General features: G+C 37.0%; 3 protein-coding genes across 5 annotated transcripts; 2 read left to right on the top strand and 1 right to left on the bottom strand.

Annotated features, from left to right (window-relative positions):
• The first annotated feature begins 5300 nt into the window (after positions 1-5300).
• Positions 5301-8167, top strand: LOC112175778. Of its 2 annotated transcripts, none has more exons than XM_040512023.1 (4): positions 5301-5436; positions 6384-6502; positions 6946-7297; positions 7401-8167. In XM_040512023.1, coding segments are annotated over exons 2-4 (975 nt in total). In that variant the 5' UTR covers positions 5301-5436; positions 6384-6500; the 3' UTR covers positions 8022-8167. The 2 variants fall into 2 exon arrangements, with proteins under 2 accessions (XP_040367957.1, XP_040367958.1); XM_040512024.1 differs by having other exon boundaries at positions 6938-7297.
• A 1244-nt stretch (positions 8168-9411) lies between these two features.
• Positions 9412-14234, top strand: LOC112175689 (probable transcriptional regulator SLK2). The gene is made up of 11 exons (XM_040509845.1): positions 9412-9536; positions 10378-10522; positions 10734-11296; positions 11456-11587; positions 11863-11914; positions 12012-12226; positions 12347-12415; positions 12537-12637; positions 12928-13021; positions 13105-13174; positions 13313-14234. Exons 2-11 carry the CDS (start codon positions 10390-10392, stop codon positions 14014-14016), a joined length of 2133 nt encoding a protein of 710 aa, XP_040365779.1. The 5' UTR covers positions 9412-9536; positions 10378-10389; the 3' UTR covers positions 14017-14234.
• Positions 14235-14560: 326 nt separating this feature from the next.
• On the bottom strand, positions 14561-16853 carry LOC112179600 (F-box protein PP2-A12). 2 transcript variants are annotated; one of them, XM_040511861.1, is made up of 4 exons: positions 16156-16853; positions 15741-15859; positions 15601-15666; positions 14561-15214 (listed from the first exon to the last, which is right to left on the bottom strand). In XM_040511861.1, exons 1-4 carry the CDS (start codon positions 16474-16476, stop codon positions 14791-14793), a joined length of 930 nt encoding a protein of 309 aa, XP_040367795.1. In that variant the 5' UTR covers positions 16477-16853; the 3' UTR covers positions 14561-14790. The 2 variants fall into 2 exon arrangements, with proteins under 2 accessions (XP_040367795.1, XP_024173830.1); XM_024318062.2 differs by lacking the exon at positions 15601-15666 and having other exon boundaries at positions 16156-16839.
• Positions 16854-17320: the final 467 nt, after the last annotated feature.

Genomic DNA, 17320 nt, shown 5'->3' with positions numbered 1-17320 from the left:
TCCTGTCAATTTAAGCCAGCCCTAATATATATATATTATATGTGTGTGTGTGTGTGTACATATCTCTCTCTCTCTCTCTCTCTCTCTCTCTCTCTCTTCATATATGTGTGTGTGTGTGTGTGTAGAGAGAGAGAGAGAGAGAGAGAGAGAGAGAGAGAGAGAGAGAAAAGTGAGGGGTATAATAGTCATTTTAAGACCTGTTGTGTGAGAATTAGAAAGAATAAGGACTAAACTGTTTAATTTAAAAAATTTGGACTAAAATGTTTTTCATGCAAAAGTATGAGGAGTAACGAGTATTTAATCCATTTTAAAACACAAAACACAATTTCAGTTTTGTTATACCATACGTTTTTTTATCAACATCAATGAAGGATGCTATATGCATCATAATCACTTATGCCAACAGAAAACCACAAAACATATGTGTTCTTTAACTTTATATTCTATCCAGATTCATCCTTATAATAAAATAAGCTCTTGCATCTATTAATTTGAACAATGTGGAAACAATTTATGGGAGATTTTTATTCTTTATACATTGTTACACTATCACAGATACAATACTATATCATCAATCAATTCAACATGCATATCAAAACATACACATTCAAGTACAGACAATTGGTTCGATTCCAAGAAACCACAGAACAATAAAAAAATTATAAATTTCATCCGGTCACCATCTACTCTAGCTTAACGCACGCCGGGAATGCTACTAGGGTTCTTGAGCACAATCAAAAACTTAATAATCATGCTATGAATCGAAAACAATTTCTCAGAAAAACCTTACTTTGCTTTTTCCCCAATTTGCTGCTAAAAATCTCAGCGGAAGCATGAATACGATATCCAGATGCAGCAATAAATTCTCTTGGCGTCTTGATTCACAGCAATTGGGATTTGAATCCTTTCTAAAGATGAAAACATCTCGAGCACTTCTGAATCCAGTCACATACCCTCTTCTTGATCGAAACTGACCGTTGCAAGGACAACGGTCCTTTGTTCTTAAGGTTTCGGGTCGGGTTTTGGGCTTGGCTTTCATGCTTGCTGTGACTTGGGCCAAAAGAAGTTAACAGGCAGTGGCCTGTTAACCCGTAAAGCAAAAGACTTTTTTTTTTTTTTTTTGCAAAAACCCTAAAACGATTTTCATGTCAAGTAAAACTAAATTCATATTTGTGAGCTTATGCTCTGATACCAATTGTAAAACCATAACTTCATGCTCACAACATATGCACATCAACTCGACAACAATCATAAAATGATCAAGACTTTCCTTCAGCAATTACTGGCATGGATTCCATCTCTGCAGCTGCACAATAATGATCACTTGAAGATGACCTTCTATTACTTACTGTTGACACCCAAAATTCCACAAGTCAATTTTATGAGCGACGTATGAAGAGACAAGTCATGAAACCTACAATCTCGTTGGGCCTTCAAACAAGCCTGTTGCAGTCCAAAAGAAACGCTCTAGTTAACTATAAATAATGCAAGCCCAAATGCTCAAGCAATTAACATGCATCTTCAAGAATTCGTCACGCCAAATTACCATGCAATACATGTAGACCCAAGCTACGTTTATACACTTGGGGCTTATACAAAGGGATGTGGTGTGGAAGGTAACGGATCCCGTGAGGCCTGTCATTAAGATAAAGTTCGTCAATAATTTTGGACTTGGAAACCAAAATTCATGCTTGACGGACTACAATCTTAATATGGGCTAGTGTGAGAGGGATGAAAAGCAAGCCCAGCAAAGCCCAAAGCCCACTAAAGCCATTCTCTTATTCAACGTCCAAATGACCTCTTACCCAAAGCCCATTGGAGTCATCTTCTCACCCAAACGAGATAAACCGTCTGTCAGAATTACTGCTAGAATTGGTGTTCCACCTTTCTTGGCAAGAGTCCAGAATTCAGGGAAAAGCCTCCTAACCCATATCCTTAGCAATCTCATCATCTCAACATTCAATAACCCTAAAAGTCTGTAATCGCAAGTTTCAATACCAGAAATTGGGGGATTAGAATCTCCTAAAGATCAAAGTAGCACAAATTCTGGGGATGACCACCGTCCTAAACCTATGCCACCGCCCTTCAGTCTCATAGCCTGAACAAATTTTCATAACCCCTTTTCACTTATTTAGTTCCATGGAGAAAACCAAGCTTGAAAACTTATGAAACATCTCCCCAAAATTGAGAATGCTCCCTCAGAACCCTCGGTCCTTGGCACCGATCTTCTTCGCCTACCCTTGCTATAAAAGGTACGCTCACTGCCGTTGGCAAGGGGAAGCCACAACGACCCAAAAACATCAAGCAAGAGATCAAGCTTCATCTATGATAACCTAGCCATCAATATCTAAACAACCTTAACCCAAAACCCAAAACCATGTCATTGCTGGAATTTCCTCCTCACTAAACTCACAGGCATCTAGTTCCCACACCATATCCATTTATAAGCTTCATTTTATGAAATCAATTCCAATCGCTGTTGTTACCATCCAGCTAGTCACAACAAAATTGTTCTTGGGTCACACCTTCGATCGATTTTGGGCCTGGTCTTCGCTCTATCAAGAGGGCTATTGCTGCTGGAAATCCAAAACACAAACTTGCCCTCACACTTACCAACTTGCTTCTCAATGGACAGAACAATATGCAAAACGTGGTGGTAATAGGGACCAAGTTCATCTATTTATATAGGATAGTTAACCCTTAGATTCCTTCCATTAAGGTAATTCTTAAGGGACAAGTCTCCTAATTAGAATCCTAATGTATCACAATTTTGTAGCCTTTCTTGTAGACTAAGCAATGGATTACTATCCTTAATGAATTGATACACTGCTTCATTAAGTTACTAGTATTGATTTACAGCTTGTATCCATGTTAAACTAGGATTGATATTAAGCTAATCATCATATACATTATGACAACATGTGACAAGTCCATACTTGATTCTAACATCTCTATCTCAAGAAGCAAAGTTCCCCATTATGTGATGACAGTAAGGTAATTGAAGAATTTGACAAAGAAGATTGCAAATATTTTTCTCAAGTACTAAAGTTGGAACTATACAAACACAAGATTATACCTCTAACATACTAGATTTTGACAAGTCAAAGAGTCTAATGTAAAGGTGAGTCGTGATATCAATCAAAAGGTAGATCATAATTTTATAATAGTGATTATCTCTCACTCTCCATCTGCATCTGCTTTGACAATTATCAGTCTTTTAGGGTTGGAATTCACACAAAAAATGCAAACTTTCTATATGTAAATTGAATTAGATTTCTGAGAGATGACAAGAGTTTTTTTTTTGAATAAAGAGATGACAAGAGTTTAAGGGCTATAAGAACTAAAACTATTTCCAAACATTTGAAGAAACTTTCTGAAAGTAATTGAGATACATGTTCCCACATCAGATGAATCTCAATATGATTTTAAATAATATTGCTATGTGACTGTCCCATGGACTAATGTAACGTCTAGTAATAGGTTTGCTTTCTTGTCATAATTGACAGGTTCCATTGCTGGTTGCTAGAGGTGTTAGTGGAACATTGTCGGCGTCAATGAAAGAGGTATACGAGTGGTGTGAAATAAGGTCTCGTTTGGTTCGCGGAAAGGAAAGTAGTTCATTTGTCTTTCCCATGGGAAGGGAAATGAACTTTCCGAAGAATTTTGCATTCCGATGTTTGGTAATGTAAGGAAAGTTATCCGGAAAGTTGTTAAAAAGTATGTAATTAATGGAATAAAATAATATGTTGTGAGTAATAAATGCAAGGAAAGAAAGGGGAAAGTGATTCCTTTAGAGTATGGAAGGAACAATTTTCCCCCCTATTTTCCTTTGCTTCAGGAAAGTATTTCATTTCCTTTTGCATCCCAAACACAGGAAAGGAACAACTTTCCTGATGCTTACTTTCCGCGAACCAAACGAGTAATGGGTAAAACTGGAAACTTTAGGCCGAGTTAATTTTGTAGAGAAGGTCTAGATGCTAAAATAGGAGGTATGAATAGAAGCTCTTGTTACCATATTATCTAAATCTATCCTATTGTGAGTTTCTTTAAAAACGTTATTCTTGTATCGGTCTCATACTTTTATGTGAAATCCGCACATGATAGTTTAAGATTGAAAAGATAAAAAGTATTTTTTATATGTTATTGGTGTTAGTTGTTGCGAGGGTGAATAACCTTCTTGGCATAAGTCTATTTTGACCGGATAAGATTTTAATGAGGACACCTTATGCACATTTTTGTATCTATTTCTTCTTTTCTAATCTCCTTCCCTGTCCACTCTCTCATCCCACACTTCTCATTTCTTAAAAAAAAAAAAAAAAAAAAAATAATAATAATAATAATAATAATAATAATAATAAATAATAAATACACCCACACCCACATTTATCACAATGTCAGTAAAAAAATTGAAGAGTGTTTCTATTGGGACCTCCAAATCTGCTCAGTTGACCTCACTCTATTATGAATTATTAAATGACATATATAACCTTTTATAAAATTACTATTAAGGACAATAATTATACCCAAAAAAATATTATATTTAATTTATCTGGACTTTCCAATTCAATAATATTATATTACATTCTTTATTATTTTCCTTATCTATTTTCATTTTTCAATTTCACTACATACTCATTAAAAAATTTATATATATTTAATAAGAATTAAAACTATAATCAAGATCATGTGACATAAAAATTCCTATCATCATATATGTTGAATGCATATTAGTGAGGGATAACAAAAGAAATCATTTTATGACCTAAATCCCAGTCTATTCATTATATTTACAAAAAAAAAGAAGAAGAAGAAGAGCTAGTAGTAAAAAAAATCTAAAAAACTATTAAATAATTAATCATGAGGTACAGAAAATAGAAAAAATAAGTAAACATTAAGAAAAATTACTCTTCATTTTTTTTGCACATCTACAAGAGAAAAAAAAAAAGTAAAAAAAAAAATTCTTTTTTATTAGAAATTAATGTTTAAAGCCCAATTCCTTGTGTTTGAGTTTCTTTTTTATTAGATAAGAGATTTATGTAATCTGGTTAAGGAATGAATATGTAATAAATAGTTTGTTTGCAAATTATATGAGTGAGATTATTTCAGAAACTTGAGTGAGGTTTAGTGAGTAAATTTAATATTTGAAAATTTGATAGGAGGTGTAAAAAGAAAGGATGTCAAGTGAGTAAATTTTTAGAGGTTTCAATAGAAAAACTCAAAACTGAAGTCGTAAGTCGTAACCTTCACAATATTAAATCCAATAGCCATATCTATCCCAGCCCAACAGGCCCAGTCCTTCCTTCTAGTTTTTGATATTCGAACGTAAGCTCCCGTCTCCAGAGTTCAGACTCCCGGACTCTCTAGAACCCGCGCGCAATGGCGACATCAACCAAAGCCGAAATCGGACGACCGAACTCGTCGTCTTCTTCGTGAAACGTAAGTGACCCAAACGACCAGTTATTCGAGCATGTATTGGGTTTGCTTTGATTGATTCGTATATATTTCCTCGGGTTTTGAATTTGGTACTCTAGTTTGATGTAGCTGAATGAGTTTGTGTGTTAATTGTGTGGAGGCCAATGGATGTTTGATTGCAACAACAATGTTAGTTTATTCACATGAAGCTCAAAAAAAAAAAAAAAAAAGAGCGAGCTGTTGTGTTTGCATGACCGGTATTTGCTCTGCTTTGTGATTTTCATGTGCCAATTCACTTGGGAGAGTTTAGGGGTTGAACCTCATTTTGTTGGACCCTTTTTGTGTTTCATGTGGTTTACAGAAGGTTTATGTTTGATTTACCATGTCAAGATTTTACTGTGAAGGTTGGTTATGATTTATGAAGTACAGAGGGTCAAAACCTGGTTTGACATGTAGGGTGGCATACAGGAAGTGTAGTCCTAATTTTATTTCCTTTGGCAATGTATAATTTTGAATTACTAAATATTTAATTTGATAATCCAACCGTACTGTTAGCTGATTTCGAGGTGAAATAACACGTTGAATTCATAGAAGTAAATGAAATGTATGCTAAAGGTTTAATAAGGGATAGGATCTTTTATTTGGCTATGAGCTTCATGAGGAAAGAGAGGTACTTTATTAGCTGTTATGGAAAAACAGGCCGTAAGTTCTTCTGTCTTTCTGTTTCTTCTGTTCTTTGAGCTTTGTTTCAAATAGGACAAGGACTGCTGCAATGAGAATTTGAGAATGTTTTTGATGACTCAATAGTTATTGCAGAATTAAGTAGCGCAGATCTTACATTGTTACTCTTCTGGTTTTAAGAAAGTTGTTTGACAATCTCTTATGTATCTGAATATGCTAAATATTCAAAAGGGTAACTATTTAGTTGGATTAATATCTATTTTTTTTCAATTGGTGTCATGTCTTTTCAGGCACAAATATTTAAGTTAGCTTAGCCTTCTAAGCATATTGATGCTGCAATTTTGGCTGAGCACGAGAGAAGATAGAGAAGCAGCAAAGCAAGGGAATCAACCTTTTTCCCTCAAGAAATGTAATATCCTCTCTCCTTCTCCTTGTGTGTTGAGTGTGTGTGTTTAGACCACTTAGCAAAACACCCCCAAGCAGTTATCTTTTGATAATGTGCAGTCCAATCCTGCTTTTTCAGCAGTTTAGATCGATAATCTGTATTGCGTAGAAATAGTTCAATTGTTCTTTGGTTGTGAATTTTGCATTCTCAAGCATTAAAGCTAATACATGCTTCTTTCTTTGTGGTAATGTAAGTGCAACTAAGATTCTACCTAGATACTGCCCAACACACAAACAAAAAAACATAAAGAAATCATGGCATGTTTGCTTGCCTTGAGAATGGAATGGAAGGGATGATAATCATTCTTATTCCAAGTTTAGAGCTGAGCAGTACTTATAGGATTGTTTATGGATATGTGATGTGTTTGTGGTTCTTATCACATTTCTTTGGTGTTGTTAGTATTGTAGGATGATTTCCAATTCAACTACAAAACAAAGAGGAAGGGGCCAGAATAAGCGTTTCTGGACAACCAAGGAGGATTCTGTATTAGTCGAATCTTTGCAAGAATTGTATCACGACACCAAATGGCGATCTGAAAATGGATTCAAAAATGGTTACTTGACCCAGATAGAGGCTATGATGGAAGCCAAAATGCCGGGTTGTGGAATACAGGCCTCTCCCCATATCGAATCACGAGTTAAAACTTTGAAGAAAAAGTATCATGCCTTGGCGGAGATGTTATCTCAAAGTAAGTTTGGTTGGAATGACAATGAAATGATGTTGGTTTGTGAAAGAAGGGTATATGATGAATGGGTCCAGGTAAATCTACCTATATGATATTTCCCATAATACACACACCTTTTTTTTCTTTTTTTTTTTGGAAGTATTGATTATATGTTCTTTGATATGCATGTACTTGCAGAAAAGAAAGTATGCAAGTGGATTGTATAGTAAGCCATTTCCATACTACTATATGTTGGGGGAGATATATGGAAAAGCTCGTGAAGTTGGTGCATATATTGATAATGCTGATGATGACCAAGAGGAATTTGGACAGGAGGATGAGGATGCAAACATTGATCAAATTCTAGGCATGAACGATGATGATGCTGCTGGAAATCTGAATCTGAATGTTGATATGAATGTGGAATCACAATCTGAGGGGTCAGAAGAGTTTGACGTATCATACACACTTGGTACCCCAAGTGCCCAACAAAGAAGACCTACAGAAAGTGCCCCAAGTGTTTCAGATCATGGTCGTAGGGTGAAAGCAAAGGTTATGGAGGAGATGAGTAAGAACGTAAGCACAATGTCATCTAAGATTGATGCTCTTGTTAATATTTTTTCAATTGATAAGGAAGTGGCTGAATTGCAAGCGAAACTTGATAGTGAGTTGAACAAGATTGACGGCCTTACAGAATTTCAAGTCTTTCGAGCCACAAACATTTTAGCTCGTCAACATGACCTGCTGAGAGTGTTCTTCGGCATGTCCGAGGAAAGGAAACAGACATATGTTACATATCTGTTGGAACATGGCGTATGATAAAACATAGGTTATATTGCACTTCTTTTTCGTTACATGGGAAGGGATCAAAGCACATATTTAGTCTTCTTATCTAGTCAGCTATGATTATATTATGTGATAAACCACATGGTTACAACTTGTTTTGGTTGCTTAATTAGTCAGTAATGGAGGTTATTTTTGGCTATACAAAATCCTTTTGAGTTTCTATATATAGTTATATTGCTTATATACTAGTGTTCAGAGGATTTATACTGACGCTAAAGTGACCATGACTAAAACATCTGGAATGCCAAAGCTGGTTTAAAATTTTCACTGGGAAACATTTAGTAGTAATTTGCAGGTAAACTGTTTCTTTTACATGTTATGTCAACAAAGGCACGCTAGTTCTGCTGCAAAAATGGTTAACCCATGCTCTAGTTCGTACTGGAGTCAGAAGTTAATGGTGTATTCATCTCAATTAATGGTGTTATTGGGGTGAGTGGGTGACGTTTGGATTGTGATATTAGTGTTTCATTGTTTTGGGGGTGTTTATGGGTACTATGAGTATAAAAATTTTAGAGTTAGAAGCTGTTGAGTTAGTTCATTGAGTGAACATGCCGTAGACAATGACAAATCTAACAGCTATCGGACTCCAAAGTTTCAATACTCTAAAATGTTATAGACTTTCGGCATCGGTTGTGTTTGCATTTTGGTGTTATTGAGCTGCGAGTTAGTGCTTTTTGACAAGAGGAAAAGCACTCGAAAAAGTCGGTTTCTTTATCTGATAAGAAAAATAAAGGAACATGACGTTGTGGTCTTCATCTGGTCTCATAATCACTATATGATGGATGCTCTCCTTTTCGAATCTCCTACACATTTGGGTGCCTTTTGTCATATTGTCAAAAGACTAAAAGAGTGTCAGATATGATTCATGAGTCACAAATGTAGTGGTGGGCATGGTTTGATTTAAACCCACCGGAACCACATACAGTTTAGTTGATGCTGGCTTTTATGATTTGAGTAGTGGAACCAGAAAAACTGAACTATCTGATTTAAGTTCGGTTCAACTATGTTGATCTTTACTTGTTACAATGCACACTGCAAAGTTACGTGTTATTAGAATTTATGTACAATATTTTCACATTCTACTTGCGAGAACATCAATTTCACGACGTAAAAGTAACCTCCATTCAAACCAGAAAAGAAAAGTTCGACTTTAATGCTTTAATTTCCCAAAAGAGATTCATCGATCCATGAAACCCTATTCATTGAATTTAACAAGCAAAAAGAAAAAGAGATTAGATTAAATGAAAAAGTGGTTAGCAGGTAAAGGTTAAATAAGGGAGAAGAGCAAAATCCCAAAGGGCCCAATTGCTGGAGAATAAAGCCGAAGAAGACAAGAAGGTTCATAGGCTTCTACAAAATCTCCTCGGAGAAGTGAGTACGTGCCTCTTCTTGACCTCTTGTCCTACTAAACTGCCCACCGGCGCGTCCGGTCAACAAGTAACCGGTTCAGCCGGTCACCACTCTTGGGGACACTCACACTCTACCAAGGCAATGGACTCTCTCTGCCACTTCCCGCTATATTGCACACACTAAAACCTCTGCTACTGCTTCACCGCCATGGCTGTTCCACAATGTTGTTGCTTTCTGAAACCCTGAATGGTTTCTGGGGTTACCCAAAATCACAGTCTCTGAGTCTCTGTTAGTATCTTTGTTACAAACATTTGGCCTTTTTGGGTTTTTGGGCTTGGTTTTGGTGGCTGGATTGGGTGAGAAAACTAGACCCACCATTCTGGGTTTGTTTGCTTTTGCATTGTGTTTCATGGGGTTTGGTTGTTTCACCAAGAAGGGCTGATCTGTTTGGTTTCTGTAAAAGGGTTCTGAAAGAACATAGAAGTAGAAATCTTGAACTGTTTTTGGACTTTTTTGGGGTCTAAAGATTCAGGCTTTGTTTGGTTTCTGAGACTGTTTGCTGAGGAAGGTTCAGGCTTTGTTTAGTTTCTGAGAAGAATTGGCCGAAAGAAACAGTTTTAGACATGGGTTTTTGCTTTTTAAGCTTCTTCTGCTTTGTTTCTTGAGTTTTGGTTATGGGAGGTTAAATGTTGTTCTTTTCCCTTTGTTTTTCTTTGGAGAAAAATGTTAGGGGTTTTAGTTTTCTTGGCTATTGTATATGTATGTGTGAGAAAGCTTGAAAAATCTATGCTTTTGACTTTTTGGGCAAGTGGGTAGTTCAGAAGCTTGAAATTGTATAACTTTCTCTAGCTTTGGTGTGAATTAGACGCTTGAAATTCCATAATGTGTTTAAATTTTGTGCTTCTATCTCATAATTCAGTGTTTGAGGCTAATAACTTTTTTTTTTTCCTGCTTGTTTTGAATTGTATGTTGTTCTTAGATTAAAACCTCCATGATGCAGAATGCACTGAAAGAGTATCTGAATTCTAAGATGACCCGAAACTTTGCGCAGTCTGACAACTTATTGCAACATGACGCGCAGTATCAGGCTCTTGTAGCTTCTCTCTTGAATGGGAACTTGGCAGGTACTATTTTTAAGGAAGCAAAGTTGAATATGGGTATGGCATCTGGCAACATTGATATAACTGTTTTATGTGTTAAACAACATGAGAAACTAGAGAATAATACTTGAAATTTCGGGCAAGTTCTCGTACATGATTACATGTTATATGTACCGGTGCAGCTTTCATCACCAATTTGTTTGAACCATCTGTGGCTTTATTGTGTATAATTCAGGCTCAAACTCTTCAATTGTAGATGGTTCTTCCAAATTTCAGCAGACCTCACATTTGGATCAAAATCGCTCCCAGACACATAAAAGGAAGCAAGAAGAGCAATGTGTTTTCACTGCTAGTCCTCAGCTAGCATTGAAGGACCACAATCCACTTCTTAATGGTGTACAACAGGAACCTATTTCCGTATGGCGAAAGCATAAGAAAGCTAGACTGGATGTCAATCAAGAGGCTGTGAACGAGCATGTATTCCAGAAGATGCTGCAGAGTGAGAACTCTGCTGAATCGGAAAGAGATCAAATACGTGCATTTTTTCAGCATAATGTGATACCAAATCAAGATCAGCAAGCTATTTTGAATGCTGCTCCACAGTTGGGAATTGATAGAGAAAAGCAGCTGCAATGGATGAGGCACCCAGTTCCACAACAGGATATTGTGCATCAAGCAACTGCAATGCACGCAGTTCCACAACAGGAGAAGGTGCATCAAGCAACTGCAATGCACCAACCTGGTGTTTGTTCACATCGGCTAATGCAGTACCTGTATCATACTCGAACTCGGCCAAATGTTAGTTGCTTGCTTTACTGATAAGTGATAACATAACTTTGCTATTTATTTATGAATTTGAACAGTAGCTCGCTTTCATATTTGTCATCAATGCTTGCTCTATATTTTTCAACATATATAGCTGTAATGTGATCCGTCTCTTTATTTCCTCTATTGTAGGACAATAGCTTGGCCTATTGGAGGCAATTTGTGGCAGAGTTTTATGACCCCTGTGCCAAAAGAAGGTGGTGTTTGTCCTGCTATGATAAAGTTGGAGATCATGCCCTTGGTATTTCCCCCGACGCAGCTATGGTCAGATTTCATTTTGTGCTACATATTTCCATTTTACCAGTAAAGACAATTTGTCCTCATTGCATCTCACACCCGTACTTTCTTTTTCTTTCACCATATGAGTTTATCTTTTTTGTAACCTATGACTGTAAATTTGTCACATCTTTTGATTTGACTGCACCAGAACCAGACTATTCTCCATTCCCTTTTCCTCATAGATTGTAGATTGCTTGTTCTTTGCTCCAATTGTTTTATTTTATTTATTTATTTATATAGTTTTGCGGATGTTTTGTCAGGTATCATCATGGCCGTGTGGCATATGTAATTGTCAATCAGGGCGGGGATTTGGTAAACAATGTCCATTCTTAATTACTAATTGTGTTTTCTGAATATCTGGATTTTTCATAACTCATGTTTTATATTGGTCCTTTACCCCACTTGGCAGAGGTGAGTTTTGAAGTGCTTCCAAGGCTAAGTAAAGTAACATTTGAGGGTGGTGTGGTTGATGAACTCTTGTTCCTGGATTTGCCTCGTGAGAGTAGATTTTCTTCAGGATTATTGATGCTAGAATGTGGAAGAGCAGTTCAGAAAAGTGTCTATGAGCGGCTTCAAGTTGTTCATGAAGGTCGACTTCGTATAATTTTCTCTCCTAATTTGAAGGTTAGCCCACTGTGTATAAAGTTGGTGCTTTATTGTTATTTATAGCTCATTTTTATTTTGTTTATTGCTTGTCTGTATAGTTCTTATACTATGGTGCTATAAATGCCAATGGTTTTTCAGATATTGTCCTGGGAATTTTGTACACGCTCTCATGAAATTTTTCTTCGTCGAACTTCTGTTGCACCTCAGGTACCAGTTCTCCTCAGTGTTCTAATTTTATTTTTATTTTTTGAAGTTATACAATCCTATTTGGCTACTCCTTCCCTGGGAGACTTGTGACTTTGAGTCTTCAATTATGTTTTATTTGTAGGTTTCTGAGTTGGGTAGTGCTGTACGGAATTATCAGTGCTCTATTGATGGTAGAGAATCTAATGGTCTTTCATCCCAAGATGTACAAGCTAGTTGCAATAAGTAAGAACTAATTGTCTCTCTTCTTCTGGTCAAACAGATGATTGTTTCCCTCAAGTATTGGTTGTATGAATTGGCATATTTTGTACTTGCACTGGGTGGTGAATATGTACTTGCCAATTTTTTTTTTTTTTTTTTTCTCTTCATGTTGTTGCTACATGTTGGTTTTTCTAGGAACCTCATGTTTGGGGTTAGCTGAAGCAGTTATAGTTATTATTAAAAACTCTTTTTTCCAGTAAGAAGGCCATCACGATAGGCAACGTAAATTGAATTCTTTATTTATATTACTGTAGGATCCTGGAAGCAGGAGGACAAATTGAAAAAGCTTTGAATCTACATGAGGTCGATTATTTGGGATTTTCTAAGAAATACACTCGGTTCTTACAGGTACATCTAAACTTCATATTTCTTTTTACCTCAGCTAAAATTAGTGTTCCAAGTGTTTACAGGTTCTCATGCATTGTTAACAGATAGCTGATGTTGTTGATAGTATGAAAGATCTAATGACTTTATGTCATAATAAGGGCACTAGCCCACTTGGTACGTAGCAACTCCTATTTTTGTTCATGGGGCATCTCCTGTATTCTAGTTTCAGTTTAGTCCTTGGTTTTCCATGCATGGTGGTTGTGTCACTTTGAAGAACCTAATTGAGGTGATTGCTTAAACGTTTATCTGTAGAGAGCCTGAAGAGTTATTGCAAAGGAACTCCCACCAAGCTCCAAAAAAAGAAAATAAGAGGAAAGGGTCAAAAAGAGAGTGCTCAAGGTCTGCCGAAAGACGCGAATAAGTTGATGGCTACATCTTGTGGTCAAATAAAAAGTAATGCAAATCAAAGCTGCTCATCTATCAATACTGAAGGTTTCTCAAATGTGCCAGAATATAACCCCGTTGCGAGCAGAGATAGCAAGTGGCAAACTAGTTTAAACCGGTACACTTCACCATTTGAGGGTCCTAAGACCTCAAATTCAGGACCGTATAAGAATTCAGATGGAAATGGCTTGTTAAATTCAAATTCCTCTATGCAGCAGGATGCTATGCATAACTTAATACAGGAATTTATGAACAGCCGAGCAGTGAATAGGCATGACAGGGACGAAGTCGTCTGGGGAAGTGGGAAAAGTTCAGCGGTAGACGTGCCGTCAGGAGTTTGGGGCCGCCCAGCACCTGCAGCTGCTCTAGGAAATGCTTTGGGCAGTATGCCAGTAAGGACCCGTCAATTGCACTCGAATGCTGCCTTTACTAGGAACTTGTCTGAAGTCGCTGGCAGTTTTCATGGAAAGGTTTTATTTCCGGAATCAGGCTTCAGTACATCTAATGGTTATCATGATCACAATAAGTTTTATGGCAATGACAGTAACCTGAACTATGGTTGGAAGGCCTGACCAGTTGGGTGGGTCATGTAAAGTTTGTACAGATCTTTCAGGTGCAAGTCTTATCTTTTTGCTACTATTCCCTGATGTGGATACTAACCCACTTCCAATGGTCTTTTGGGTTCTAGATCAGGATCAATTCCAACCAGATGTAATGACTTTGACAACCCTTACCCTTTTGCAATATATATATCTAATATTCTAATTACATTAGGTTATCTTTCTTGATCCTTATATTTGGGTTGTTTCTGCATTCTGCAGTTGATTATTTCCTTTGTATTTCATATCATGGTTGACTGAGTAGGATTAGGACTGGGTTTAGGAATGGCTTGCTTTTTACCTGAATGACTTGGAACATACTTAATTACGGACCAAAGAGCTGTGGGCGAGTTGCAAACTTGCAGCTCACTATATTACTGAATATATGAACAAATAAAATTTGGCAATAAATGAATAAATTAGTTGGAAAATTGTGCCAAAAACTGGTCATAGCTGTTACATTTGACAAGAATTTGCAAGCTGCTTGCATTTCTCTGACATTCATTTCAACACTAGAGCAAAATTGCAATAAGAAAAGTCTCATACAGATTGTGGAGACAAGCTTACAATATCTTAATAGTCATCAAATAAACCAATTAACGCTTGAACAAAGAGATACATGGATGTACACAACTCTTCCCTTACATACTGAGGGTTCAAAAGAAGCACTCACTAAATTCGCTTCCTTCTGAAGATAGACTATCTCTATATGATACAGAACTTCCTATCCGCAAGGCAAAGCGTAAACTAAAACTGCTTCAACCTTTCTCTAAATTCACTAGGGTATATAACTACAGAGTCTAAACAGAGTCCGCCTTTGGTGTGTGTACAATCAATCTGGGTCATCGAGAGTTTAATCTTTGTTGCTGCATTTGGGTTTTCCACGACAAAGTCCCCAGCATGGTAGTGATTCCATTTCCCAGGTTCAGTTAAAAAGCACTCGGATGAGGCAGACTGACCTTCTGAAGTCCATAGTTGGAACCTCACTGGTTTTCTGTCCCAGCCATGGACATGCTCAGTGTTGCAAACACGGCGACCAAACCTCTTCTGAGAAGAGCGTCCCAGCTGCAGCCTAAAATACAAGCTGTATTTACCAGCTGGAAATGGGAACTCAACCTCCCCATCTACCTCAAACCACCATATTTGCTGAAGATATGCAACAGTTCTGAATCTGTAATCAAGCAAAAAAAATCCACTTAGTCCCAAGAATAGTTTAAGTGCAAAGATAATAGACAAAGCATCTTGTTCCAGTAAGGGAACCTCAATCAGAAAACTAGAAGCACATATATGACTCAACAACCAGGGGACTTGAGACATCACAGCCACAAGTAAGCGATCCACAACCTTTCAGTTTATTTCACATGATCACATTCAGATGCATTCTATTAGTGATGAGCACCAAATTGAGCACCAGAAGGCAAAAACATAATCACAATAGACATCATGCTTGTATTTGCATCATTTGGGTTTCATCCTGTAGTTGATTTTAGACGCATTGAATAATGGTAATCAACTTGGAACCTCGAAAGATCACTGAAAAATGACAATAAGGATTACCCATATAATACTGTGGCAAATTCGAGCAAGCAAATCGGACGCAACACTTGGACGTTCATCAGCAATCTATAACATACAAATTTCCCCAAATTCACTGGAATTTCGTTAAATAAAACCAATACGAGATCAGTAAATCTCACCTAGATTCTTGGGTAGGAATATGATTCCAATATCTTCGATCATCGATTCCAGTGATTGCTAATCCCTTGGACGAAATGGACAAGCAAGCAGATCCTGTGCTCTTATCCAGCCAAACCGTCTGCACCCAACACAACACAAAGAAGAATTTCAAACACCACACGAAAGCCACATGACAAAACAATCCAGAGTCAACTATTCACATGTTGTTGATAACCAAATCAATATCAAAACAGTTGAATCTCACACCAAATATCTAAATTTGAGAACAAAAGTATCTAAATTTGAGAGCAAAAATATCTACAACATGAAAATATCTGAACTTTGAATACCAATTCCAAAAAATTCCCAGAAACCAATCAAACCCAGATCACAAATCAATCCAAAGAAAACAGAAAACCGAAGATGAACACACACCTTGGCTCCCCCATCAAAGGGGTTAGGCCTACAAAGCCTCTCATACACATCTCTTTTCCCCAAATTTCCCAACCCATCACCAAACACTTTGTTCACAATAATCTGATAATTACTCGGCAATTTCGACTCCCATATAAAATCGGCCCAGGAAGCCCCACGAAAAGCCCGATTCATCTTGGCCAGCTTGCAAATCTCCGGCGGGTCCAAGTACCTCATAATCTCCGCCGCACAGCTCTCCGGCAAATCCCCAAGACCCGGCCTTGATTGCAGAGGCAAAGACCCAACTGGGTCCACCTTAAACAACGAGAACCCAGCACCCATAGTCAGAAACAGAGCAATCTTTTTCCTTTTCTTTTCTTTTTTTTTGGGTAAAAAAGAAGAAAAAAAACAGAGCAATCTTTTGATTCAAAGAAACAGAGAAGAAGAAGGCGATGATTTAGGTTTAGGAAAATCCAAAAAGGATAGGGCTTTTATATATGTGGAGAGATAGGTGTGGTATGTGTGAGAGATTTGGTTTGGGTAAATTGGGTGGTTTGTTTCTCTGGAAAAAGAGGGACAGCGGTGTCTGATGTGGAGGAAAACCAGAGGAGGAAGAAAGATGATCATCATATTCTATTCCGTGTTGTTCTAGTCCCTTTCTTTCAATTAAAATAGTGGCGTAGCTGTGGACTTGTGGTTGGTCGGAATCCCTCGTTTTGGAATCTCCGGATTTTGACTTAGTCGGATTTTTTTGGGTGCTGCATTGAACCACATCGCTGCATTTTAAAGTTGAAGCATAAATCACATAATTTTATGATTATTAAAACGTTCCATATTGATGTGAGCTTAAATTTTTCATTCAATTATTTAAAATAAATTGAGCATTTCATCTTAGTTTGTGTCTAAAAAATTCTTACATTATTCGATTACTTTCCTTAACGAAATTCTTACTTTTTCTAATTTCTACTACATTGAACTATATCAGTCGATTTTGGAGTTAAGACATAAATCACATAATCATACGGCCAGTAAAGCGCTCAACACTGATGTAAGCACGAATTTTTTATTCAATTATCTAAAATAAATTGATCATTACATCTTAGTTCATATCTAAAAAATTCTTACATTATTTCGATTAATTTTCTTAACGAAATAGACGAAGTCTCTAATCTAAACTGTCCATGCC

This window comes from Rosa chinensis, chromosome 7, assembly GCF_002994745.2.
Source record: "Rosa chinensis cultivar Old Blush chromosome 7, RchiOBHm-V2, whole genome shotgun sequence".
Taxonomy (NCBI): Eukaryota; Viridiplantae; Streptophyta; class Magnoliopsida; order Rosales; family Rosaceae; genus Rosa; species Rosa chinensis.
Note: the sequence above shows the minus strand (reverse complement) of the source record. Positions and strands in the feature narration are given on the sequence as shown.

Coding starts and splice junctions, on each gene's coding strand:
- LOC112175778 (XM_040512023.1), top strand. Junction 7,298..7,400: donor TATATGATGAATGGGTCCAG/GTAAATCTACCT, acceptor ATGTACTTGCAG/AAAAGAAAGTATGCAAGTGG.
- LOC112179600 (XM_040511861.1), bottom strand. CDS start 16,476: ATGGGTGCTGGGTTCTCGTTGTTTAAGGTGGACCCAGTTGGGTCTTTG. Junction 15,860..16,155: donor CCTTTGATGGGGGAGCCAAG/GTGTGTGTTCAT, acceptor TGTTGGGTGCAG/ACGGTTTGGCTGGATAAGAG. Junction 15,667..15,740: donor ATTCCTACCCAAGAATCTAG/GTGAGATTTACT, acceptor TGTATGTTATAG/ATTGCTGATGAACGTCCAAG.
- LOC112175689 (XM_040509845.1), top strand. CDS start 10,390: ATGATGCAGAATGCACTGAAAGAGTATCTGAATTCTAAGATGACCCGA. Junction 12,416..12,536: donor GAACTTCTGTTGCACCTCAG/GTACCAGTTCTC, acceptor TTTTATTTGTAG/GTTTCTGAGTTGGGTAGTGC. Junction 12,638..12,927: donor GTACAAGCTAGTTGCAATAA/GTAAGAACTAAT, acceptor ATATTACTGTAG/GATCCTGGAAGCAGGAGGAC.